Source organism: Aedes albopictus, chromosome 3 (assembly GCF_035046485.1).
Source record: "Aedes albopictus strain Foshan chromosome 3, AalbF5, whole genome shotgun sequence".
Lineage (NCBI taxonomy): Eukaryota > Metazoa > Arthropoda > Insecta > Diptera > Culicidae > Aedes > Aedes albopictus.
In genome coordinates, this window is record NC_085138.1 from 368734282 (window position 1) to 368754434 (window position 20153).

A 20153-nucleotide genomic window follows, 5' to 3' on the forward strand; every position below is an offset into this window, starting at 1 on the left:
TTTGAAAAATTATAACTCAATAACGAAGCATCGTAGGAACAAAGTTTTTTAATGAAAATGAAAGCAAAATATCTCAGGAATCCAAAAAAAAATATGAAAAGGAAAAAGTTGTCCACAAAATTTTCCAGAACATTTGATTGCATGTTCTAAAAAAAATGTTTCTATGATGCTTCGTTCTTGAGTTATGATTTTTCAAAGTAAGTAGTGTCAGGGGAAATCAAAGAATTTCCACCTGAGTTTTCCGGGAAAATAGGCGACCCTGAATTTTTCTCAATTTTTTTTTGTTCATATACCCATGAGCCCTGCCTGTGGAAAAAGTTTCACGAAAATCTGGGATCCTTCGACCAAATCCCGTACGGTAATAAAATAAAAATTCCCGAATGTAATGTTAGGAAGTTTTCTTTATTAAAATGTAGTCATTTTATGTACTGATTACAATAAAAGTTGAATATATTCAACACTAATATAGGTATTCTGATTTTCAACTGGATTGATTTTGTTTTTTTTTTATTTGTAAATTTCTAGCTTTGATAAGAATAAGACATACCAATTCATGACTTGAACTACAGATGAGTACGTTACGTTCCCCTAAATATTCACTAGACTAAAGCCAATCACATCAAGAACATCGATAATGAGAATTTTCATCATAATTATTAATTTGTTCCTAAAACTTCGGTGCATATCAATTGTTGAAGAGAATTTTGGCCAACGAGAGATTCCTACGAACAATACTGGTCTAGGGCAGCTCGTTATTGTTCCGCAACCACGCCAACAGGATGCTCAGAACCGGCTGAAGAAAGGCTATCCTTCAAATGTCGCTGTACAAGCTGATGAAGGTCGAATCGTGGCTGATCCGCTTGTTGTCCCCCTTGGTTTCTGCGACGGCCATGATCACGTCCAGCAAGAGCTCCCGCGTCAACTCCTGCATCTTGGGTAGTCGTGCGACCTGCGAGAAATTATGAACCACCATCCGCAGGGCGTAGTTCTTGATGTCCGGCACGTTCATTTTGTCCGATGCTTCCAGGATTTGCAGCACGTTGTCGTACGTGATGTTGTTCTCTAGGTTGTGCTTGCAGAAGGCCTGCAGTCGGTTGTTGGTGAACCCGTAGAAACAGGGGGCTTGAAAAAGATACAGCGAGTCCTCCGGAGGCATCTTTGTGTCGCCATAGTAGATGAAGCGCAGAAGAGAGCTGAACGACTCCTGGGACGGCGAGATATCACCGATTTGGATCTAAAAGAAAAACAACAACCTTAGAAACCTTTTATGAAACATTTTTGTTGGAGCTAATCTAAGTTGAGGCCACAATAAATTCATTACCTCAGCTAGACATCTACCGTGAAACTTACATTGACGATGTTGTCAGCCGGCATAAACGAGCGGAACATCGCTTGGAAGTAGGTACACCTGGCCGCCAGGATCGATTTGTGCGCTGGAATCACATTTCCTTCCAGAACCAAATTGATGTCGCAAAATTCCTTTCCGCCGGATTTCAGGAACACAGCCATGTCGTTTTCCAACGACGTTCCAATCGTTTTATCGTACTTCATATCGGTGGAATGTTTGCTCGGATTCAAGCGTTTGCGGATTATTTCCACGATAAGAGGTTTCTCAAGCGCAGCAAATTCCGGCGACATGACGATATCGTAGAAATGATCCTCTTTGGTGATGAAACCCAGACAGTGCTCCTTAATCAAAGTGAGACCCATCCGATCGGCATTGTAGAGAGCATCTAGGACATTAGTCTTGGAAATTTTGAACTCCAGATACTGCACGCATAGTTGCTCCAACCTGGGAATGTAAAATTGGACGGCCAGCTGATAAACGTCCATCATGAGCAGCACAATTTTGTTACAGAAGGGATCCTTAACTGAAAAAGACCGGAAATTAAAACTGTCTCTCGTATCAAAATGGTAGCGTTCACTTACAATCAATGCGATCCGTGTAGATATAGTTGAGAACCATTTCAAATGCATCAGGTTGTGCGTTCGGCAACTGAACTTCCAATACTGGTCGTTCAGCAAATGGAACCTCTGCCGTTCCGAACAATTTTTCATAGTGTACGTTCCTGGCATCACGAGCCGTCCTGCAAATATAAGATTCCTACATGCAACGATCCCACATAATTTTAAACAAATACAAGCTCAACTTACAATATCTTCGATCTTAAAAACTGTGATCGAGCAACGATCATTGCAATGTGCGCTGAAATTTTCACTTCGTCCGTTCCAACCAAAAAGTCAACATCGCAAAACTGTCGGTTCTGCAAAAACTTGCCAAAGTCGTCCTGCAGGGTACACTTCGGATAGCTGGAAAACTGGAACCGATACATGTCTCCACTGCGGACGTTGTTGTCAATGGTGCCGCCAAAGATGTACATGGCATCGCCGATAACGGCCGCAGCGTGGAACAGACGCCCACTGGGGACCTGAGATTCGGACGCCGGAATCACCGTAGACCAAACCTGCGAGTCCAGATCGTAGCAGTGCAAATCGTTCGGCAATGTGGAATCAGCCGCCCCGCCAAACACGTACAGGAACCGATCGTGGTGGACCATGGTGTGGCCATAACGGCGGGCCGGCGGTGGAGGGGCACCCCTCAGGATGTGCTCGTTGGAGATTCGGCGCCAGCTGAAATATGTAGTGGCAGTGTTACCCTCCGAAAAATTTCTTATCACAGATTACAGGTTGTCTTTAATAAATATTAATAATAATAATAACAGATTATAGGTCTGATCGAATGAGGTTGATGATGGTTCCTCCATATACTCCTACAAAGGTGAGATGTCTTCTTTCGTTATGATAACACCTGTTTCGCTGACGGTTAGATCACAACTGATTTGTATGTTTCGTTCAAGGGTTTTATAGGGATCAACTACAAAAACATATAGTGTAACAATAGGTATATCACCAGTATAGAAATTCTTGTATAGTATTGTATATAACTCGTTTAACGATCGAAATCCGAAGACTGATTATAATTTACTCTAAAGTCAATTGAATCATACATAACAAAATGTTGAGCTTTCCAAAAGCTTTGATTTTAATCGTTTCAGTGATTTTTCATCTGCCGGATTGTCAGTATTGGGAACCACTGAGCTGATCAGCAGTCTCTCCCTATAGGGCACTGCATGAAATTCTCTCCTTCTCTTTCACACTTACAGAAATTTTGTAAACAACAAGGCCAAGAAACGTCAAAATCCCATACAAAATCAAAACAGTGCAGTGCCCTATACTGCTCACTGAAGGTAACGAGTCTGCCTTTCGGTTGATGCTCAAAGCTGTCAATTAGAATCACAAGTTTTGTAACCGCCGTGCTATAAACGTGTCGCGTCTTTGTAATGTAATATTTGAGTGTAAATAAAGTGCGTTTTGATTTGTTCTTGTTTACTCTTGGGAGTTTAAATACACGAGGATGTGTCACGGCCACCCCAAACTCCAGGACGTAACAATCCGGAACAACACGAAACGATAATGGCAGAAAAAAAACTGGTAAAGAGGAAAAATGGCACACCGTTCATGATTAACAAAAAAATTAGTCATGATTAACCCTACACGCACAGAAATTTGGTGAGGTTGAACTTACAAAATGGTTTGTTGAGTTCAAACTTCAATGATTGTCGGATTAACAAAAACTATTTATCGGATCAACTATCACTGTCAGTTAAAACGACAAAATATTATGCAAATCAACAATCACGTTTGTTGATAATGCGCATATTTTGAAAGGTGTACAAAACTTAACAGTGTATTGTTTTGTCGGTGCAAAGTTTGAGGAAATGCTCATCAGCTAGCCGGAAAATTCCTCGGCGGTTCTGGGATCAAAAGGTCGGTGTGGTGTGGGTTCGGAAGTCGCTATTATACTTGTCCGTAAGTATTTCATATAAAATTAACTAGAAAAAGTGCCAATCACCTTTTTTTTAACAGCAAACAATCACGCTGCTGAACAGCATCAACATACGAAGGTGGAGGACCCCGTTCTGCGAGCTACAAGTAGAATAATTTGCTGACAAATACAGGAAATCTTTATCAGGTAATTAGCTCAAACTATCATACAATAGTTGAATCTACTGTGTTTTCTTCAAAGAAACTTTATACTAAATTGTCATTGTTTTCGAATCTTTCTAGGAATTTCCACTTTCTACACCTGATGCAACCGCTTTCGAGTGAAAACCACTCAGTGGATCGAGATTCTTCTTAACCCGAGAACCCGTAAATGAAAATCACAACCCTATAACTTATTATTAGTTTTTTTTCGGTCAATTACTGGAAATTGTAAACAAAATCATGGAATGAGTAATCAGAAAAAAAAAACAAATGAATTTGCTTTTATATGAAAAAAAAGAAAAAAAAACAAAGCTACGAATGTCTAACAAACCTGTTTGTCACAACCTCTGAAATTTTTGTTGAAATTAAATACAATCATGTCAAATTATGGTGCTAACAAACACGTTTGTAAATGCAACGAACATTTCGGGTTGAATTCGACAAAAATGTTTGGTAGCCCTCAGATGACAATCATGTTTGTTGAATTTGACCCTACATTTTGTTAATAGTACAAACAATTTTTGAGAGGCATAACAACAACAAGGACCCAAAGTGCTGGATTTCTAGCTGCAACATCAAGATCAAGACTTCCTGATACTATACTGAAATAGTGAAATCAGGAGATCAGAAGATTGCTTTTCAATCGGTTTTTGATTACAATAAATTTCAATAAAGATGCAAGAATCAGGATCGAAACAAAACAAGCGAAAGGTTGCCAGATACACAAAAAGAATAATTAAACTTAAAAAATTAACTCTGTATTGAAGATTTTTGAAAAAAAAAAAGAAATCATGAATTTCATGATTACTGACTGACTGAATGATTAAAATTTCAAAAGCAGTATGATTAAGATTATTGATTAATGATTAAACGATAAATATGTGTGATTATGATGAATGCTTTTGATTAACCCTTATTAATATTCATAAATCATGATAAAATTTATGATTAATCATTAACGCTCTGCAATAGAATAACTCTCGTTATATTATATCTATTATACCATTAACAAGACAAACGGATAAAATGCAAATGCACATAATATGAGTTACAATACATCGATACATCTCTCACAAAAACAAAGGGTTGTCTACTTCGGTCTTCAATCACAGACAAGCAAACGTAACACTTAGAACAAATTCAATTGAAAAAATATATATCTTTCAATTGTTTTTTTTTTTCATTTTTTATAAAATTTCATTCATCATTTACATCTCTCCAGAAGTTTCTGTAGAGATTCTTCTAGAAGGATTAGATGACTCCAGAAGTTGCTTCAGAAATTTATCCTGGAGGATTCAGGGATGCCTTTATGAGTTTCATCTTGATTTGTTTTTTCGTAAGATTCTTCAGGTACATATTCCGACAGGAGTTCCTTCAGATGTTCTTTCTGAAGTATTCAGGGATATCCGTCAGTGATTTATCGTGAAGTTCATTAAGGATTCTCATAGGAGGTCTTTCAATGTTTTTTTTCAATGGTTAGTCTAGGTGTCCCTTCAGAGATTTTTTCAGGAATTAGTCTAGTACATTCTTTAGAGATTCCTCCAGGAGTTCCACAAGAATTCCAATCAGGAATTTCTTCTATCATACCTCGAGGCATCTCTGTAGGAGTTCCTTCAGAGGTCGTTCTATGAGTTCTTTCAGAGATCTCTCCTGGAGTTCTATCAAGGGTTTCTGCAGAAGTTCTTTCTGGGTTCCCTCCAGGGATTCCTCCTGGACTTATCCTAGGAGTTCCTTTAGTAATTTCTGCAGAAGTTCCTTCATCGCCCCTGGAATTTCTTCACCCAAGTAAAATTTTAAGTCGAGTAGATTCTAAAAGATTATAAATACCATTATAAAACTAAAGCAAATACATCTTGGTGTTACGACTATTCTCAAAACATCTTAAAAGTAAACAAGGCATCAAATTGTTGCTTGGATTCTTCCTGAAATTTCTTCGAGATGCCTCGTGGAGATTTTTCAGATTCTTTCAGGAGTTCTTTGCAGACTGTGGTGGTGCCAAACACACTCTTCTCTTGTAATTCCTTCAGGGATTCCTCCAGAAGTTCCTTCAGGGATCTCTCCAGGATTTTCTTCAGAGATGTGTACAGGAAGTCCCAAGGATACCACTAGGAGAATTTAGGGATTCTCAAGAAGATTCTTCAGGGATTCCTACCGAAGCTCATTCGGAGATTAATCCAGGAGTTCCTTCTAAAATTCCTCCAGAAATTCCTTCAGATTCTCCGGATTCCCCCAGATGCATCTGGAATTCCTCCAAAAGTTCCTTCAGGAATGGTGCACGTTCGATGTAGTACAAGATTTGTAGTAATGAGCTGAATTTTAGTATGGTGAGAAGGTCAATTCTCGGTTTCTGCAATAAAATGGTACAAAAAGCGTGGGTATTATGATTCCTTGCCTAATTTGATGATGTTTGAGCAAAACTTCGGATAACTATGTTGTTTATGTTCCAAGAAATGGAGAAAACAACAACACTGTTGCCCAAAGTTTTGCTCAAACAGCATCAAATTAGGCAAGGAATCATAATACCCACGCTTTTTGCACCATTTTATTGCAGAAACGGAGAATTGACCTTCTCACCATACTAAAATTCAACTCATTACTACAAATCTAGTACTTCACCAATCTGTCCTATTTCTACAGGAGGTCCTTTGGAGATTAGTCTAGGAGTTTTCCAGGATTCCTTCTGAAGTACTTCCAGGAAATCATGTAGGAGTTCCTGCAGCAATTAGTCCACGAGTTCCTTCAGCGATACCTCGAGGAGTTTCAGGGATTAATGGAGATGTTTCTTCAGAGATTTTTTTTTAAATTCCTTCAGGCATTCCTCCTGAAGTTCCTTCAGGGATCTCTCCGGGATTTAGTTCAGAAATTCTTACAGGATGACCCAAGCATAGGTTCAGATAGGGTGGGGCGGGGCAAGATGGGTCGCGGGGCAAGATGGGTCAGTGCCATTTTCGGGCACATTACTCATGTTTTGATTATGTTAATAATTTTGTTAGATGACCAGCATGAATATACAAAAGTTTGGGGCATTGATTGAAAAATTATTCACTCTCATTGGAAGTACAAAATAAAATGGTTTTTTGCCATTTTTCTTATGCGATACATTCCATATATTCTCCATATAAACGGCCGCGGGGCAAGATGGGTCACCTTCAATTTTGAATGTATTTTTGGAGCATTCAAAAGTTATTTATTTTTTATTACAACTTACAATTTACAAGACTATCTCATAAATGACTTCAATCAAGCGGAATAAACGCTCAAAATTATAACATAAAATTATGATAATTTTTTAGTAAAACATCGATTTTCAAGTCGCCTCAGGACCACTCAAATCGTTAAGTTTTTTATATTCCAAATAAATTTATAAGATGTTTACTAGTAGCTCTTGTTTACTCAGTATGGATATGGAGCATATTTGAATGCGGAACAAATCATATATTTTAACGTTTTTCGTTGAGAAAATGTTAATTACTTAAAAGGTGACCCATCTTGCCCCGCACTTTTTTCACGGCACAAAATCGATCAATTTTTAAAACTGCTTGTTTAACATCATATTTTGTATTTAATGAACTTTTTATCGACTTTTAGCATAGCTAACTAGTGTATTAAAGAGTAGCGGACGAATGCAAACCAATCCGATTTGTATTTACGAAGTTATAGTGATCCATCCTTATGCGACCCATCTTGCCCCGCCCCACCCTAAATACAGGCATACCTCGATAGTACGTACACCACCGCTTCGTTTAGTGTACGTACTATCGAAACGTACGTACTATCGAAGCACAATTTTTTATTTCAATTTTCATTTTTAAATCAAAGAATGTTATTTCTAGAACGTCAGGATTGCCAAAAAATTACATGTGGCCTAAGGGTCCGTTTAATAATTACGTAATTTTGCTTGTTTAGGATGCTATCTATATTGGAAAAATCTTCTTGTGCTCTGGGGATGCTTCGTGCCTCTTGTCTCTGGGAACTTATATTGATTTTTTTAGTTATCTTTTAGAACCAAACTGGTCTAGATATAATTGAATCGATCTAGATCAGTTATATCTTGTTAAAAAACATTCTAGATGTATTTTCTTCTGCAACATTTATTGCCGTGATATTTTCAAAATCTTCTGAACGTTGCTCCTTCTAGGACTACTCCAAGAGTTTAATTGTTTTACGAGAAGGGATTTCTAGAGGTATCCCGGAGCTCTTGGAGGAATTCAAGGAAAAATTACTTGATGAATCTTAGAAAGAATTCCTGTAGGAATCTCGGAATAAATTTTTGGAGGAATCTTGGAATGAATTCATGGAGAAATCACGGAACGAAATTCCTGAAGAAATCCTGAAAGTCCCGAAAGAATTACAGAGGAAATTCTTGGTGAAGTTTTGGAAGGAATCTCTTAAGAAATCTCAAAAAAGACCCTGGAATCTCATTAGGAATCGCAGGAGAAATTCCTGGAAGAATCCCTAAGGAATCCCAGAAAGAATTCCTGGAGAAATCCCGGAACCAACACCTAGAGGAATTTCGGAACTGAAAGAAACTTGAAGAAATCTTTAGGGAGCGAGAAAGCGAAACAATTGAATTGGTACAGCCTATATGACAATGCAAGCCGTGGTTGCTAAAGAATTTTTTCAAAGTTTTTGACGTTTTGTGGCCTTCTTGTTCACGTTTCGGACTTCAAGAGATTACTTCCAGAATTTCTCAAGGAGTCCCTGAAATCCTCCAGGTATTTCATCCGGAATTCCCCAATAGTTTATTTTAGGATGTCTCTGGATTTTTTTTTGGCTTCCAGATAGTATTCCTGGAAATTCTAGCAACTTCACCCAAACTTTCTCTAGGAGTTCTTTCGGAAACGGTATCAGAAATTCTTACCGAGATTCCTTCAACAACTCCTTGCAACAATCAGAAAAGATTTATTCCTGGAATTTCATACGAGATTCTTCCCGAAGTATCTTCTGAGAATTCTTTAGGAATTCCTTCTGAAACCCTTCCAGAAATCCTACAAGATCCCTGACAAGAACTTCATTCAGTGTTCCTCTAAATGCTTCTCCAAGATCCCTCCAGGAACCCCTTCCGTTTTTTTCGGGAGCTTCTTCTGATTCAAGTATTCCTTCTGAGATTGCTACAATAATTTCACCAGGTAATCTTTCTGGGATTTCTCCAGGATTCTTTCGAAAATTCCTTCCGGGATTCCTCCTGTAATTTCTTCTGGGGAATTACTTTTCAAGAACTTCTTCCGCAATTCCTCTTAGAGCTTCTTCTAGGAAGTCTTTCAGAAACTGATTCAGAGATATCTTCGAGAACTCTTTCCAGAAATCATCTAGGGACTTTTTTTTGGTTTCTACAAAGAGCTCCGTCAGGAATTCTTGCAGACCCTTCTCGAATTCTTTTAGATATTTGTAATAGAAATCTTCCTAGAGTATTTTGTTTATGGAATTCCTCATGTAGTTCCTGTAGGATTTTTTTTTAATTTCTTTGTGTTTGTGAATTTTAACTTAATGCTAATTCTTCACACAGCTCCTGTAGGATTTCCTTGAATAAACACAGGAAAAAGCAACTTAGTTATAGCTCCCTGAAGAATCACATAAATCCCAGAGGGATTCCAGAATAAGTTTGTGGAGAAATCACAGAAAGAATGCCTGGAAGAGTTACAGGAAAAATTACTAAGGTAATCCTAGAAGGAGTAATGCTGAAGGAATCTTAGAATTGATTTCTACAGAAATCCAGGAATCTCTGGAAGAATCTCGTGGAACAATCCTGGCAAGAGCTTTTGACGGAACTCCAGACGGATCCTCTAGAGGAATCTCAGAAAAAGAAACTGGAAAACCCCAGAGGGAACTTCTGATGGAATGCTAAATAAGGGGCCATGCACATATTACGTCACGCTTTTAGGGGGAGGGGGGTTTTGCATAACGTTTCAACGGACTCGTTTAGTACTTCCAGTGAGCTATTCGCTCTTTGAAGAAAGCACGACACTAGACAACGGACTAGCATGCAACGCCCAGTGGCACAGCCGAAAACTTTTCCTGATAGCTGCGGCGGGAATCGAACCCGCGCTCCTAGCACGATGCGACTAAATGCTTGGTGACACTAGTCGCACGACCACGAAGCCACACAACGTGACGACCCATACAAAAAAAGGTTGAGGTTTCATACAAAAAGTGTGACATAAGGGGAGGGGGGGGGGGGTTGTGGTTGAAAAAGGTCCATTTTTGCGTGACATAATTTGTGTATCACCCCTAAACTTCTGGAAGAATCTCATTAAGAGTGTACGGAATCCCAGAAGAACGCTATGGAGCAAATTTGTGGACAAATCACGAGGGGAGCCCCGTATGGAATTCATGTGGAATCCCAGAAGGAACTACATGAGGTGAGCCACCATGCCACCATCAAGTTATAAAACAGCACACGCACGCATACCCCCCCTTTTTGAATTAAATCCAACCACTCATGCGGCGATTTTTTTTAATCCGAGAGCTGACGATTTTCTTAAGTCCGAATCGTAAACAACAAAGCCACGAAACGTCTAAAACTAAGAACATTTTCCTTAGCAACCGCGGCTTGCAGTGCCTTACAGTACTCAAAGTTGTTTAAATTTCCAAACTCATGGAAAACTGTCAAATATTGCATTTACGTATCGCAAAAAAAAACCGTTATTTGTTGGAAAACGAAAAAAATAACATGTAAGTTAACTGAAATCAATGGTTTGGATAAGTAACTTGATGGGTTTGATTTATGTTTTGGAGAGCATTCTTCGCCGATAAATTTAGTTTTTTTTTATTACCACGCAAAATAGAACCATCATGTGCTTTTTTATTTTATTACAACATTCTATTGGTAAAGGAAACGTTTAGTTAATAACTGTGCAAGTGCTTATCAACCACTAAGCTGAGAAGCAGTCCTCCCCTGTAGAGATGTAAAGCAAAGAATACTGCAATCATTACATTAAACGTATTCGTTCATGCCTTTCATTTCGCTATATTTTAAAACTGATTAATGAAAATCCGTGTTATAGGAGTCTGCATAACACAAATTCATAGTATCGGAGTCTTTGCTATACGTCTACTAATGATTCGAACTCATTTTTGTAGATTGAAAGTTAACCCTTTCTTTCCCACAAGGTTTTTTGACATTTAAAAATAGATAAAATGGTTTCTGAAAAAAATCACCAGAACAAAAGATGTATAGTTTTACTCCAAAATATCGTTAGAAATGAAAAAAATGATTTTTTGGGTGGATCACCTGTGATCCATTGGGAAGATGGATGCACTGAATTCACATATATAAATTTAGGTTTTTATTTGTATATTGTTTTTTTTTTCAAAACTATATATTTATAAATCGTCTATTACACCTTTAATTCATCTCGAGATTCTTATCTAGCCCTTCTGTAAAACTTAATGAAACTTGTCGGACTTCTTGCAGTTATCATAAGTAGTTATTCGGACATGATTCGCTTCGAATCTATGGATTCTCTCCTAGTACCATATAAACCCTCCTGGATTCATCTACGACTTATTGCCGGCGCTAAATAGATTACATTATATGAAATAATGACATATTTACATGAAACCCTATTAATAATGGAAAATATCTTGAATGTAAACAAACATGTTAACAAGGAACAGTTTAGATCGGGAAGGATAAAAATGTCGTTATGTTCCCAATGGATCACTGATGATCCACATGTTTGATCATAAAATTAGTGTTTTATCGTCAACTTGTTTGTGAAACGGTATTTTATTGTGATAATATACATACTGTAGGGCATGCTAGTATTTTTTTCCGATGAAAATAATGTTGATGTTTCGGAATATTGAATATTCAAATATTATTTGAATTAAAATAGAAAAAATACCGACTTTCGCTCAATCATTTAGCTCCAGAACAAAAATGAGCAGAGAAATTTTGACCAAACTTGGTATAATAGTTCATTAAACATATACAAACATCTGATGAAAAAATGGGAATGATCTAACTTATCCTGTATTTGTATGAACAGTGCAAAGTAGTGGATCACCTGTGCTACCATGGGAAAGAAAGGGTTAACTAAATTTTGGTGTACGTACTATCGAGGCAAAATGTACGCACTATCGAGGGTACGTACTATCGAGGTACGCCTGTACAGGGATTTCCCCATGGATTTCCGGAAGTTACTACAGGGATTGCTACAAAAGTTCATTCAGAAATTGCCCAAGAAATTCCTTCAATGATTCCTCCTCAATTTCCTTCAGAAATTCTTTCCGAAGTTCCTTTAGGGATTCTTCCAGGGATCGCTACTGAAGTTTTTTCTGAGATTTTTCCAGGAGGATTCAGGGATGCCTCCAAGAGTTACATAAGAGATTTCTCCAGAAGTTCATGCAGCAACTCCTACAACAGGAGTTCCTTCCGCGAGTTCTTTTAGGTATTGCTTTAGGACTTTAGGGATATCCTCAGGATTTCCTACTGGAATTCTTTCGAGGATTCCTGCTGAAAATTCTTGAGGTATTCCTCCTGGTAATCCTACTTCCAAGATATGTGTTTTTTCAATTTCTCCCTGAATTTCTTATAGAAAATGGAATTTAAGGGAATTTCAATTAGAAGGGAATCAATGAGAAGTGTAGCAAATGACTGAATCTAGACTATCACTTTTTGTACCCTATGTCCTAACATTAACATGCTTAAAAAAACTGAAAAGTAATAGCGTAGTAGATCATACTTACGTTTTATCCTTAAAATTGAACTGGAACAGCGTATTCGTTATCTGCAGCCCGCTCTGCCCGGAGAACACATACATACAACCTCTCGCCACCGCCACCGGAAAGTTGCAGCACGTCGGCGGACGGTCTCCCTTCTGCTGGACCTCCTCCCAGTGATGGGTATCGCCGGTCAGCCGGATTGTCCACATGTCGTTCAACCGGGCATTCCCGTCGTATCCGGCATAGATCCACAGCTTGTTATCGTAAACAGCTGCCCCGTGGGCACTTCTTGGCACCGGTGTCTTTCCGACAAACTTCCACTCGGTCCACTGGCCATTCTGGAAATTGTACTCGAACAAGTCGTTCTTGTTCGTCAGATTCGAGTTGGAATGAATGTCCCCGGTGTAGCCTCCGAAAACGAACATGGACGTCCCGTGGACAACCGCCGAGTGGTGGTACCGTGAAGCCGGTGGCGTGCCCGTTGAGAACGCCCTTCCCCACGATTTATCCTTCACCCCGAACCGGATCAAGTCGTTCAGCATGTTCTTGCCATTGTCGCCCCCGAAGACGTAAATTGCATCCTTGTAGGCCACCACCGTGTGCTTAGATCTCCGCGCCCCGACAAACTCGTCGCATTCGAGCATCCGTTTCCATTTGTTGGCCACACTCGGGGAGGGTCCCGGCGTCGGAGCCGACGACAAGGAAGTGCTACTGCTCGGCCCACCTCCAGCCAACGACGACGCGGAAGAAGGCGTGGGCGAGGTGAAGCGATTCGTGTTTGCCATTGTCTAGGACTTTTACACTATTTCACTGACAACTGATTGCACCACCGATACGCGCTAAGGGTAATGAAGTAAATCAATGCATCGTTTGTTAAATAACTCTCACAAATTAACAGCAATTTTTGCAAAAATATAAAATTTTCTTTGCACAAACAAAACTTTGCTTCTCTGCTTTGTGCCCAGAGAATGGAGTATGTTCACAAAAATTTAGGGCGACCCACGCAATGCACTCTGAAAGTAAATTATTTAAAAACCGAAATAAATATCACATGGGTGAAAATTATGTTTTCAACTTTTGAAAAGTTGTTATTTTTGTAACGAGTTGCAAAATAAAGAGTTTTACTTCAAGAGTTGTACTTAATTATTAAACGAGCCTTGCCGAGGTGAAGTTTATTAATTTTCAAAAGAGGTTACCTCTAACTTGTGGTTTCCTATTCAAATTCACAGTGTAACCCATCTGTATAAATAAATTCATGAACGTTCATAGCTCTTTCATCACCCCTCGTTTGGTTGATGTTTTATCGAACGTTTGTTTTGGTCTCACTGTCCGCCGCTGCATCCCATTGATCCCGTTACTTCCCGACTGCCGTCTCGCCAACGAAGAACAGTAAACAGCGTAAAAAATCATTCAAGAAAAGGCAAGCAATCGTAAACACCGATGCGCAATCAACACCGCAGCCTTGGACGAATGTCAAACAGCGCAGAGAAGAACCCGTCGGTCGTCCGTCAGTCAGCCAGAATCGAGAACGAGCGAGTGTTTTTATCATCACCGCGCACATACGGTGCCAGAGGGAGGATTTTCTGAAAATATTCCTTCTTACAACGCTCTAGACGTAACAATTCGCGAACAGTGCAAGTTTGAACCTACCGCAAGACGGAGCGCGCGCGGATTCCCGTTGGTTGTGCAGAGCCGCTGCATATTGCTTGGTCATAGTGCCTACTTTTTTTGTTTCTGGTGGAGCAGCAGAGTGATAATCGAAGAAGAGGGCAAGTTTGACGACGGGTCAAAGGGCAGCAGCAGCAGAGCACAATGTTTCGTCGGACTTTTACGGTTTCGTATTCGCCATTCCGGAATAACTATGTAACGCTTCCGGACAACTACCATCGGATGCTGTCGAGCTACGTAAGTATGCCTGAGTTGAAATCGATTATGATTAGTGATGTTTTTCAGCCAATAATGGACATTCCGGAAAACGTCTGAGAGAATCATAATTAATGACCGTTTCAAAAATAAACGCCGATTCATCTCGTTAAAATCTCGATTATGTCGCAGATGGCGACGGAATCTCATTCACTTCCCGAGCGCCGCAGCAGCGTAGAGCGGAGCTCAATGGATTAGCATGCTCATTGGACTGTAGGGCGGGTTAATGGATCCCCACTCTCTCCTTCAGTCAGTCACTGACGAATGCGCAGAAAACGCAGCATTCCGCCACTTTTCCTAAGTGGATCGGCGTTTGGGATGAGGAGAGATAAAAATAATCTAGCCACCAGCGAAAAAAAAGTTGTCACGCTCTCAGGGATGCCAGATGATATTGTTAATGTCTTATTTAGCCTTAAATAAGTAATTACTTTTTGCCTGGAGCATTCATCTACGATGCATTTTTCTAACGTCGGATTACAGTGTATTATGATACTGGTGCAGACGGCCGAATTGAAAGATCTCCATCCTGGGCGACTGCCAGCCATCGCCTTGACCTGTGCTGTGGCTAGGTAAAATTTCTGTCGACTTACTTTATTTCTATGTTGAGGATTCGCCGCCATGATCGTCTGGGTCTGCCTCTGCTGCGATATCCTGCTGGGTTCCAATCTAACGAATGCTTGAAGACTTCGCTCCCGCCCCTGCGTAGAGTGTGGCCGACCCACCTCCACTTTCGCTTACGAATTTCTGTTGCTATCGGCCTCTGTCATAAAGATGATGGAGCTCCTCGTTGGAGATCCAATTGTGAGGCCACCATGTACGAATTATATACCACTGGTATCTATTGACGAAGACCTGCTGCAGCTAGAGACGAATCAGCCTCGGGCTGAAAATCTCTCTAATAAAGAAAAAAGGCCTGCAGTCATTGACTCTTTTTCACTGACACACACCAAGTTTCACTGGCGTTGCCCAGATTTCACGTTCGAGTTGAAAATTCGGATTTTGGTGCGTCGCTTAATCTGGTTGTTTTCCATACTTTTCTTAAACTCGCACAAGCAGCCTTTTTTTTTCTTCTAAACCATAGGGGGGAAAATCTGCTCAACAAACACCCTAACAGGAAGGTTAGGGTAGTGTGGGGTTTAGGCCGTCTTCTACAACAAAAATAAAAGGCAGGACTACTCTATCCTCGACCCACTAAAATCCATTCCTATGGTCGCCAACCCTTCGTCTCTCCGGAACCAACAAGAAGGCATTGCTTCAGATCATCGAGCTTGCTCTGTATATCAGAGCGCCGTTGAGCTAGGAGAGCAACGTCATCAGCCAATTTGAAGTCATTTAGGTGCTCCATGGCAATGGGCTGCACAGCAACCCACAATTTGGTTCACGACCAATCGCACCTACCAGGATCTCGTCGATTATGATGAGGAACAGTTACTGTAGCGGTGATTGATCACCCAAGACTTGCTTTTGAGATTCGTCAAGGTTTCTTCCACAATTCCTATTCAGGAGTTCTCCGATTCTTCAGAATCTCCTACGAAATTTCTTCCAAGATTTTTTTTGGAATTTCTCTCCAGATATTCTTTCCGTCTGGGATTTTTTTCTAGGATTCCATCAGGAGTACCTGCTGGGACTATTTGAAGAGTTTCTTCTGATATTTCTCTAAGTAGTCCTTCTGGGACTCGTCCTAAAATGTCTCCACGAGCTCTTTGTAAGATTCTTCCAAGAATTCTTTTTTTTTTGTATTTTGCGCAGCAGAAGTTCTTTTAGGAAGGCTTCTTGCTAATTTCTATCTTTATCTTGTTTTAGGATTTTCTCTAGTGTTTCATACCGCATTTCCTCCCAAAGTTCCTTCTGGGCATCCCCAAGGAGTTTATTCTAGGAATCTTCCAGGAGTGCTTCTGGGAGTCCTCCAGGAGTTGCTTTTGAGATATTTTCCAGGAGGTCCCTCTACAAATCAGCCAGAAGTTCCTTCTGGGAGCCTTCCTGCTGTTCCTTACAGAACTCTTCGGGGATATTTCTGTGAATCCTCCAGAAATTCCTCAACTCTTGTAGGAGTCCTGTCAAGAAATCTTGTAAGAGTTTCTAGTGGAAAACCTCCAGAATTGACGAGGTTCTTTCGAAATTTTCTTGTGGGTATGCTTCAGGAGTTTCTGGAGAGACCTCTAGATCGAATTCCTGGATCCCATACTAAACCATTATTCCCTAATGGAACTACTTCTTAAGAGACTAGAACTCTTAATTGTATGGCCCTCCGTCGAGACAGGAGTGTTGGCGTAGGCCCAATTAGCCACCCGTAAAAATTCCCCTTTCGAATAACATAGGAGAAAATACGACTCGATACAATCGGCAAAGACCCACGCGGCGAAACAAGGACTACAGTTGGAAACTTGGAACATGGATTTGCAAGTCACTAGGTTTCGCAGGATGTGACAGGATAATTTACGACGAACTATATCCCCGCAACTTCGACTCCGTGGCGTTGCAGAAACTTTGTTGGATTGGACAGAAAGTGTGGAAAAGCGGGCATCGAGCGGCTACCTTCTACCAAAGCTGTGGCACCACCAATGAACTAGATCCACGTTTCAAGTTTCCACGGAGCTTCAGATATTCATGAGATCTTCGTTTGACGAATTGGGACGAAGCTCTTCCTGGTAACAACGTCAACGAAGCAGTCGCTCTACTCTGCTTTTTGAAATCATCAGCAGGCATACACCGCTCCGCAGGCCCCTTCTTGCTTCGTCGCTCAAATATTCAACCGTGGTGGACTGCCGAGCTTTGACACCGCTGCAATGTACTTAGAAAGTTCATCGCCGATTTCTGCGTCATCGAAGCGAAAAATCGGATCCTGCTCCGTAGCCTCGAGACGGAGTACAACGAATGCTTATCTTCTTCGTTCCGCGAGTGTATCTTTCGAATTGCGGTTGAGGCGAAATGGGGAGGTTTCATTCGGCGATAGAACCAGCCATGACACCGTAGGATCAGCCGAGTTCTGGTTCGAGAAAAACGGAACCACAACTAACGAGCCATCTCAATTCAAGATAGAAATTTCAGTTTTACAAGAAAAATGGTATGAAGAAATAGAGTGTACTTACATTTATTCTGGAACTTATCCTAGTGTTTTGTGGTGTGTCATGAGCGTGTGGATATGTATCCCACGGCGGCAGCAAAACTTTCAGGCCTGTCCGGATAGTTGGGGAATAGACCACCGGCTCCATGCCGGCAACCCCGCTGCTTGGCACGCCATTAGCGTCCCTGTCACCACGACATCACCACTCTGCTCATGGCCCAAACCACCACCATGGCAATTTCGCTGGATTAAAGAAAGGCCTATATAGGCATCGAAGGGCACAATTAATTATCAGCATACACTTTTGGATCGTTTCAGAAATCCGTCCAACTCATCCCAATCTTACAGATCTCAATTTCTATGCTCACTCCCGAGGATCCATCTTACAATTGGCCGTAGCCATGCCTAGCTGTTAACTGCGTTCTGCGGAAACAATAGCACACTTGTTTAAAGGAGCAAAGCAAAATGTAGCACAACTCACATCGGTCAGACCCGAAAATAGAAAAAAAATCACCACTTTAACTTTTATCACTATCGCGCGCACAGGGTCTGCTTGATGTTATCGGTTGAACTGATGGTCCCCGCCGATCATCGCAAGTGTTTTATTGGTGGTGATGCTGGGTGCTACTCAGTGGTTATTGAGCAAATGGTACTCAATCCATTTGGCCTTATCGATAACGGGAGATGATTTGGTCTTATCAGAGAATGAGATGGTGCTTAGGATAGGGTTTCTGATACCGGTGGCTCGATTTTATGGTGGTATAGATTGGGTGATGTCGGGTTTTTATTAATATAAATTTCATGAAGCAGCTTGCACCCAGCGGAGCATACACTAGAGGCATGCGGCGCGATCGATCGACTATTGACAACGATCGATTGTTAGGTTATTTGTGTTGTGGAAGTGTGATGATTTAACATGGTAATATTCAACCAAAACTCCTGCATTGATTGACGAGGCCAAGAGCACCATAGCAGCTCAATACACGCGAGCAAAGATTACCGCCACAGCCATCAAGCTAGTGGAGCAGGTTACAAGCTGTCGCTGTCGTCAGCTGTCTTTGCGTATATCTAGAAGTTCTCTGCAGTCACGCCCACCATAAAACTGGAAATATTCACGACGTTTTAAATTATAAGCCGATTTTCATTTTTGCCACTTGGGCGGTGGCTTCTATATTCGTCTGTTTTCCACTAGACCTCAGTCAAATTAGAACCAATTGACACAACTTTTGGAATGTGGTGAGATAGGTATAGTATCTACCCGTGTACAACATTTCAAGTCAATTGGTTCAAAATTGACTGAGTTATAGTGGAAAACAGACGAATATAGAAGCCACCGCCCAAGTAGCACGATACCCTATATGCCAAACCTTTGATATCGCGGTATTAACATAGGCGTGCGAAGAACAGTCCTCTAGTACAAATCTCATGGTATGTGCAAGTGAGCTAAACTCTCGCGTGGGAAAGCGCTGCCAAGTGTACGATATGTACGAAAATTTTGCCAAAACTTTTGATAAAGTATTATTATTATTTTTATTACTATCTTTATTAAAGAGACTTTCAGCCCGTGGCTGGTTCATCTCTGTTGATAAAGTACCCCGCGAATCAACGTTGAAGAAACTCGAGCGACTTAGCATTCCAAACTGGTTGATGAAATGGCTAAGCTCATAGGGTAACCAATATAATTTGGCCCCCATATATTTTGGACCCCCTGGGTCGTATTATCACAACTTACACAGGTTTAATGATGAGATGACGGAAAATTTTAGAATCATTCGCTAAATAAGATTGCTCTGCACGGGCTGCAATCATTACCTCACTGGAAATATCCTTATTTGCCTTGAAATTAAATTTTGTCAATCTCGTCATACTTGCGAGTGTCGCGTCATGTTTATAAAAAGAGATTGCGTTGCTGAGGAAACTTGCAGATGTAAACAAAAACGTTTATCATTCTAGCGCATTAAATTCGCAAAGTTCGTCTAAACTGCCTTTGTCAATCAAGTAATTAGGATGTGATCCAGCATATTCAAGCGGCATAATTTTCCAAAATAGTTTCAAACGAGTTCAAACACCGGGTGTCCAAAATATATACTGATGAGGGTCCAAAATATATTGGGGTGTCCAAAACAGTGAAAACTGATGCTTCAAAAATTAGTTATTTTCATCAAATTTTCAGCCAAAACTGACCTTTTGGGTATTTTTAACGCACAGTGGAGACTTTTACGAATATACTAACATCATCATTATGTGTAAATACCCTTTGAATCTGTTTGATTTTGACTAAAATTCAAAGTAATGTCCTCTAGGGGTCCAAAATTCAACCGTTACCCTACTTGCGTAAGCGTTTTGCCTACCTTAAACTGGGATTTGCCAAATCCGCTTGTTTTGGAACTCTATCTGGCGTCTGGTCCTATTATCTTCATTTATTTTCATTTATGACCTGAGCCAACAACTG

General features: G+C 40.4%; 2 protein-coding genes across 2 annotated transcripts in view; one reads left to right on the plus strand and one right to left on the minus strand.

Annotated features, from left to right (window-relative positions):
• Positions 1 to 383: 383 nt before the first annotated feature.
• LOC109432323 (leucine-zipper-like transcriptional regulator 1 homolog) lies at positions 384 to 13673 on the minus strand. Its single transcript, XM_019708662.3, has 5 exons — positions 12739 to 13673; positions 2155 to 2631; positions 1930 to 2087; positions 1351 to 1871; positions 384 to 1234 (listed from the first exon to the last, which is right to left on the minus strand). Exons 1-5 carry the CDS (start codon positions 13497 to 13499, stop codon positions 812 to 814), a joined length of 2340 nt encoding a protein of 779 aa, XP_019564207.1. The 5' UTR covers positions 13500 to 13673; the 3' UTR covers positions 384 to 811.
• A 442-nt stretch (positions 13674 to 14115) lies between these two features.
• Positions 14116 to 20153, plus strand: part of LOC109432292 (peroxisomal ATPase PEX1) — a 28649-nt gene continuing 22611 nt past the window's right edge. Inside the window, exon 1 of the mRNA XM_062855552.1 lies at positions 14116 to 14619. Coding sequence (XP_062711536.1) covers positions 14527 to 14619 — 93 coding nt within the window. The 5' untranslated portion in view covers positions 14116 to 14526. The remainder of the gene's footprint in view (positions 14620 to 20153) is intronic.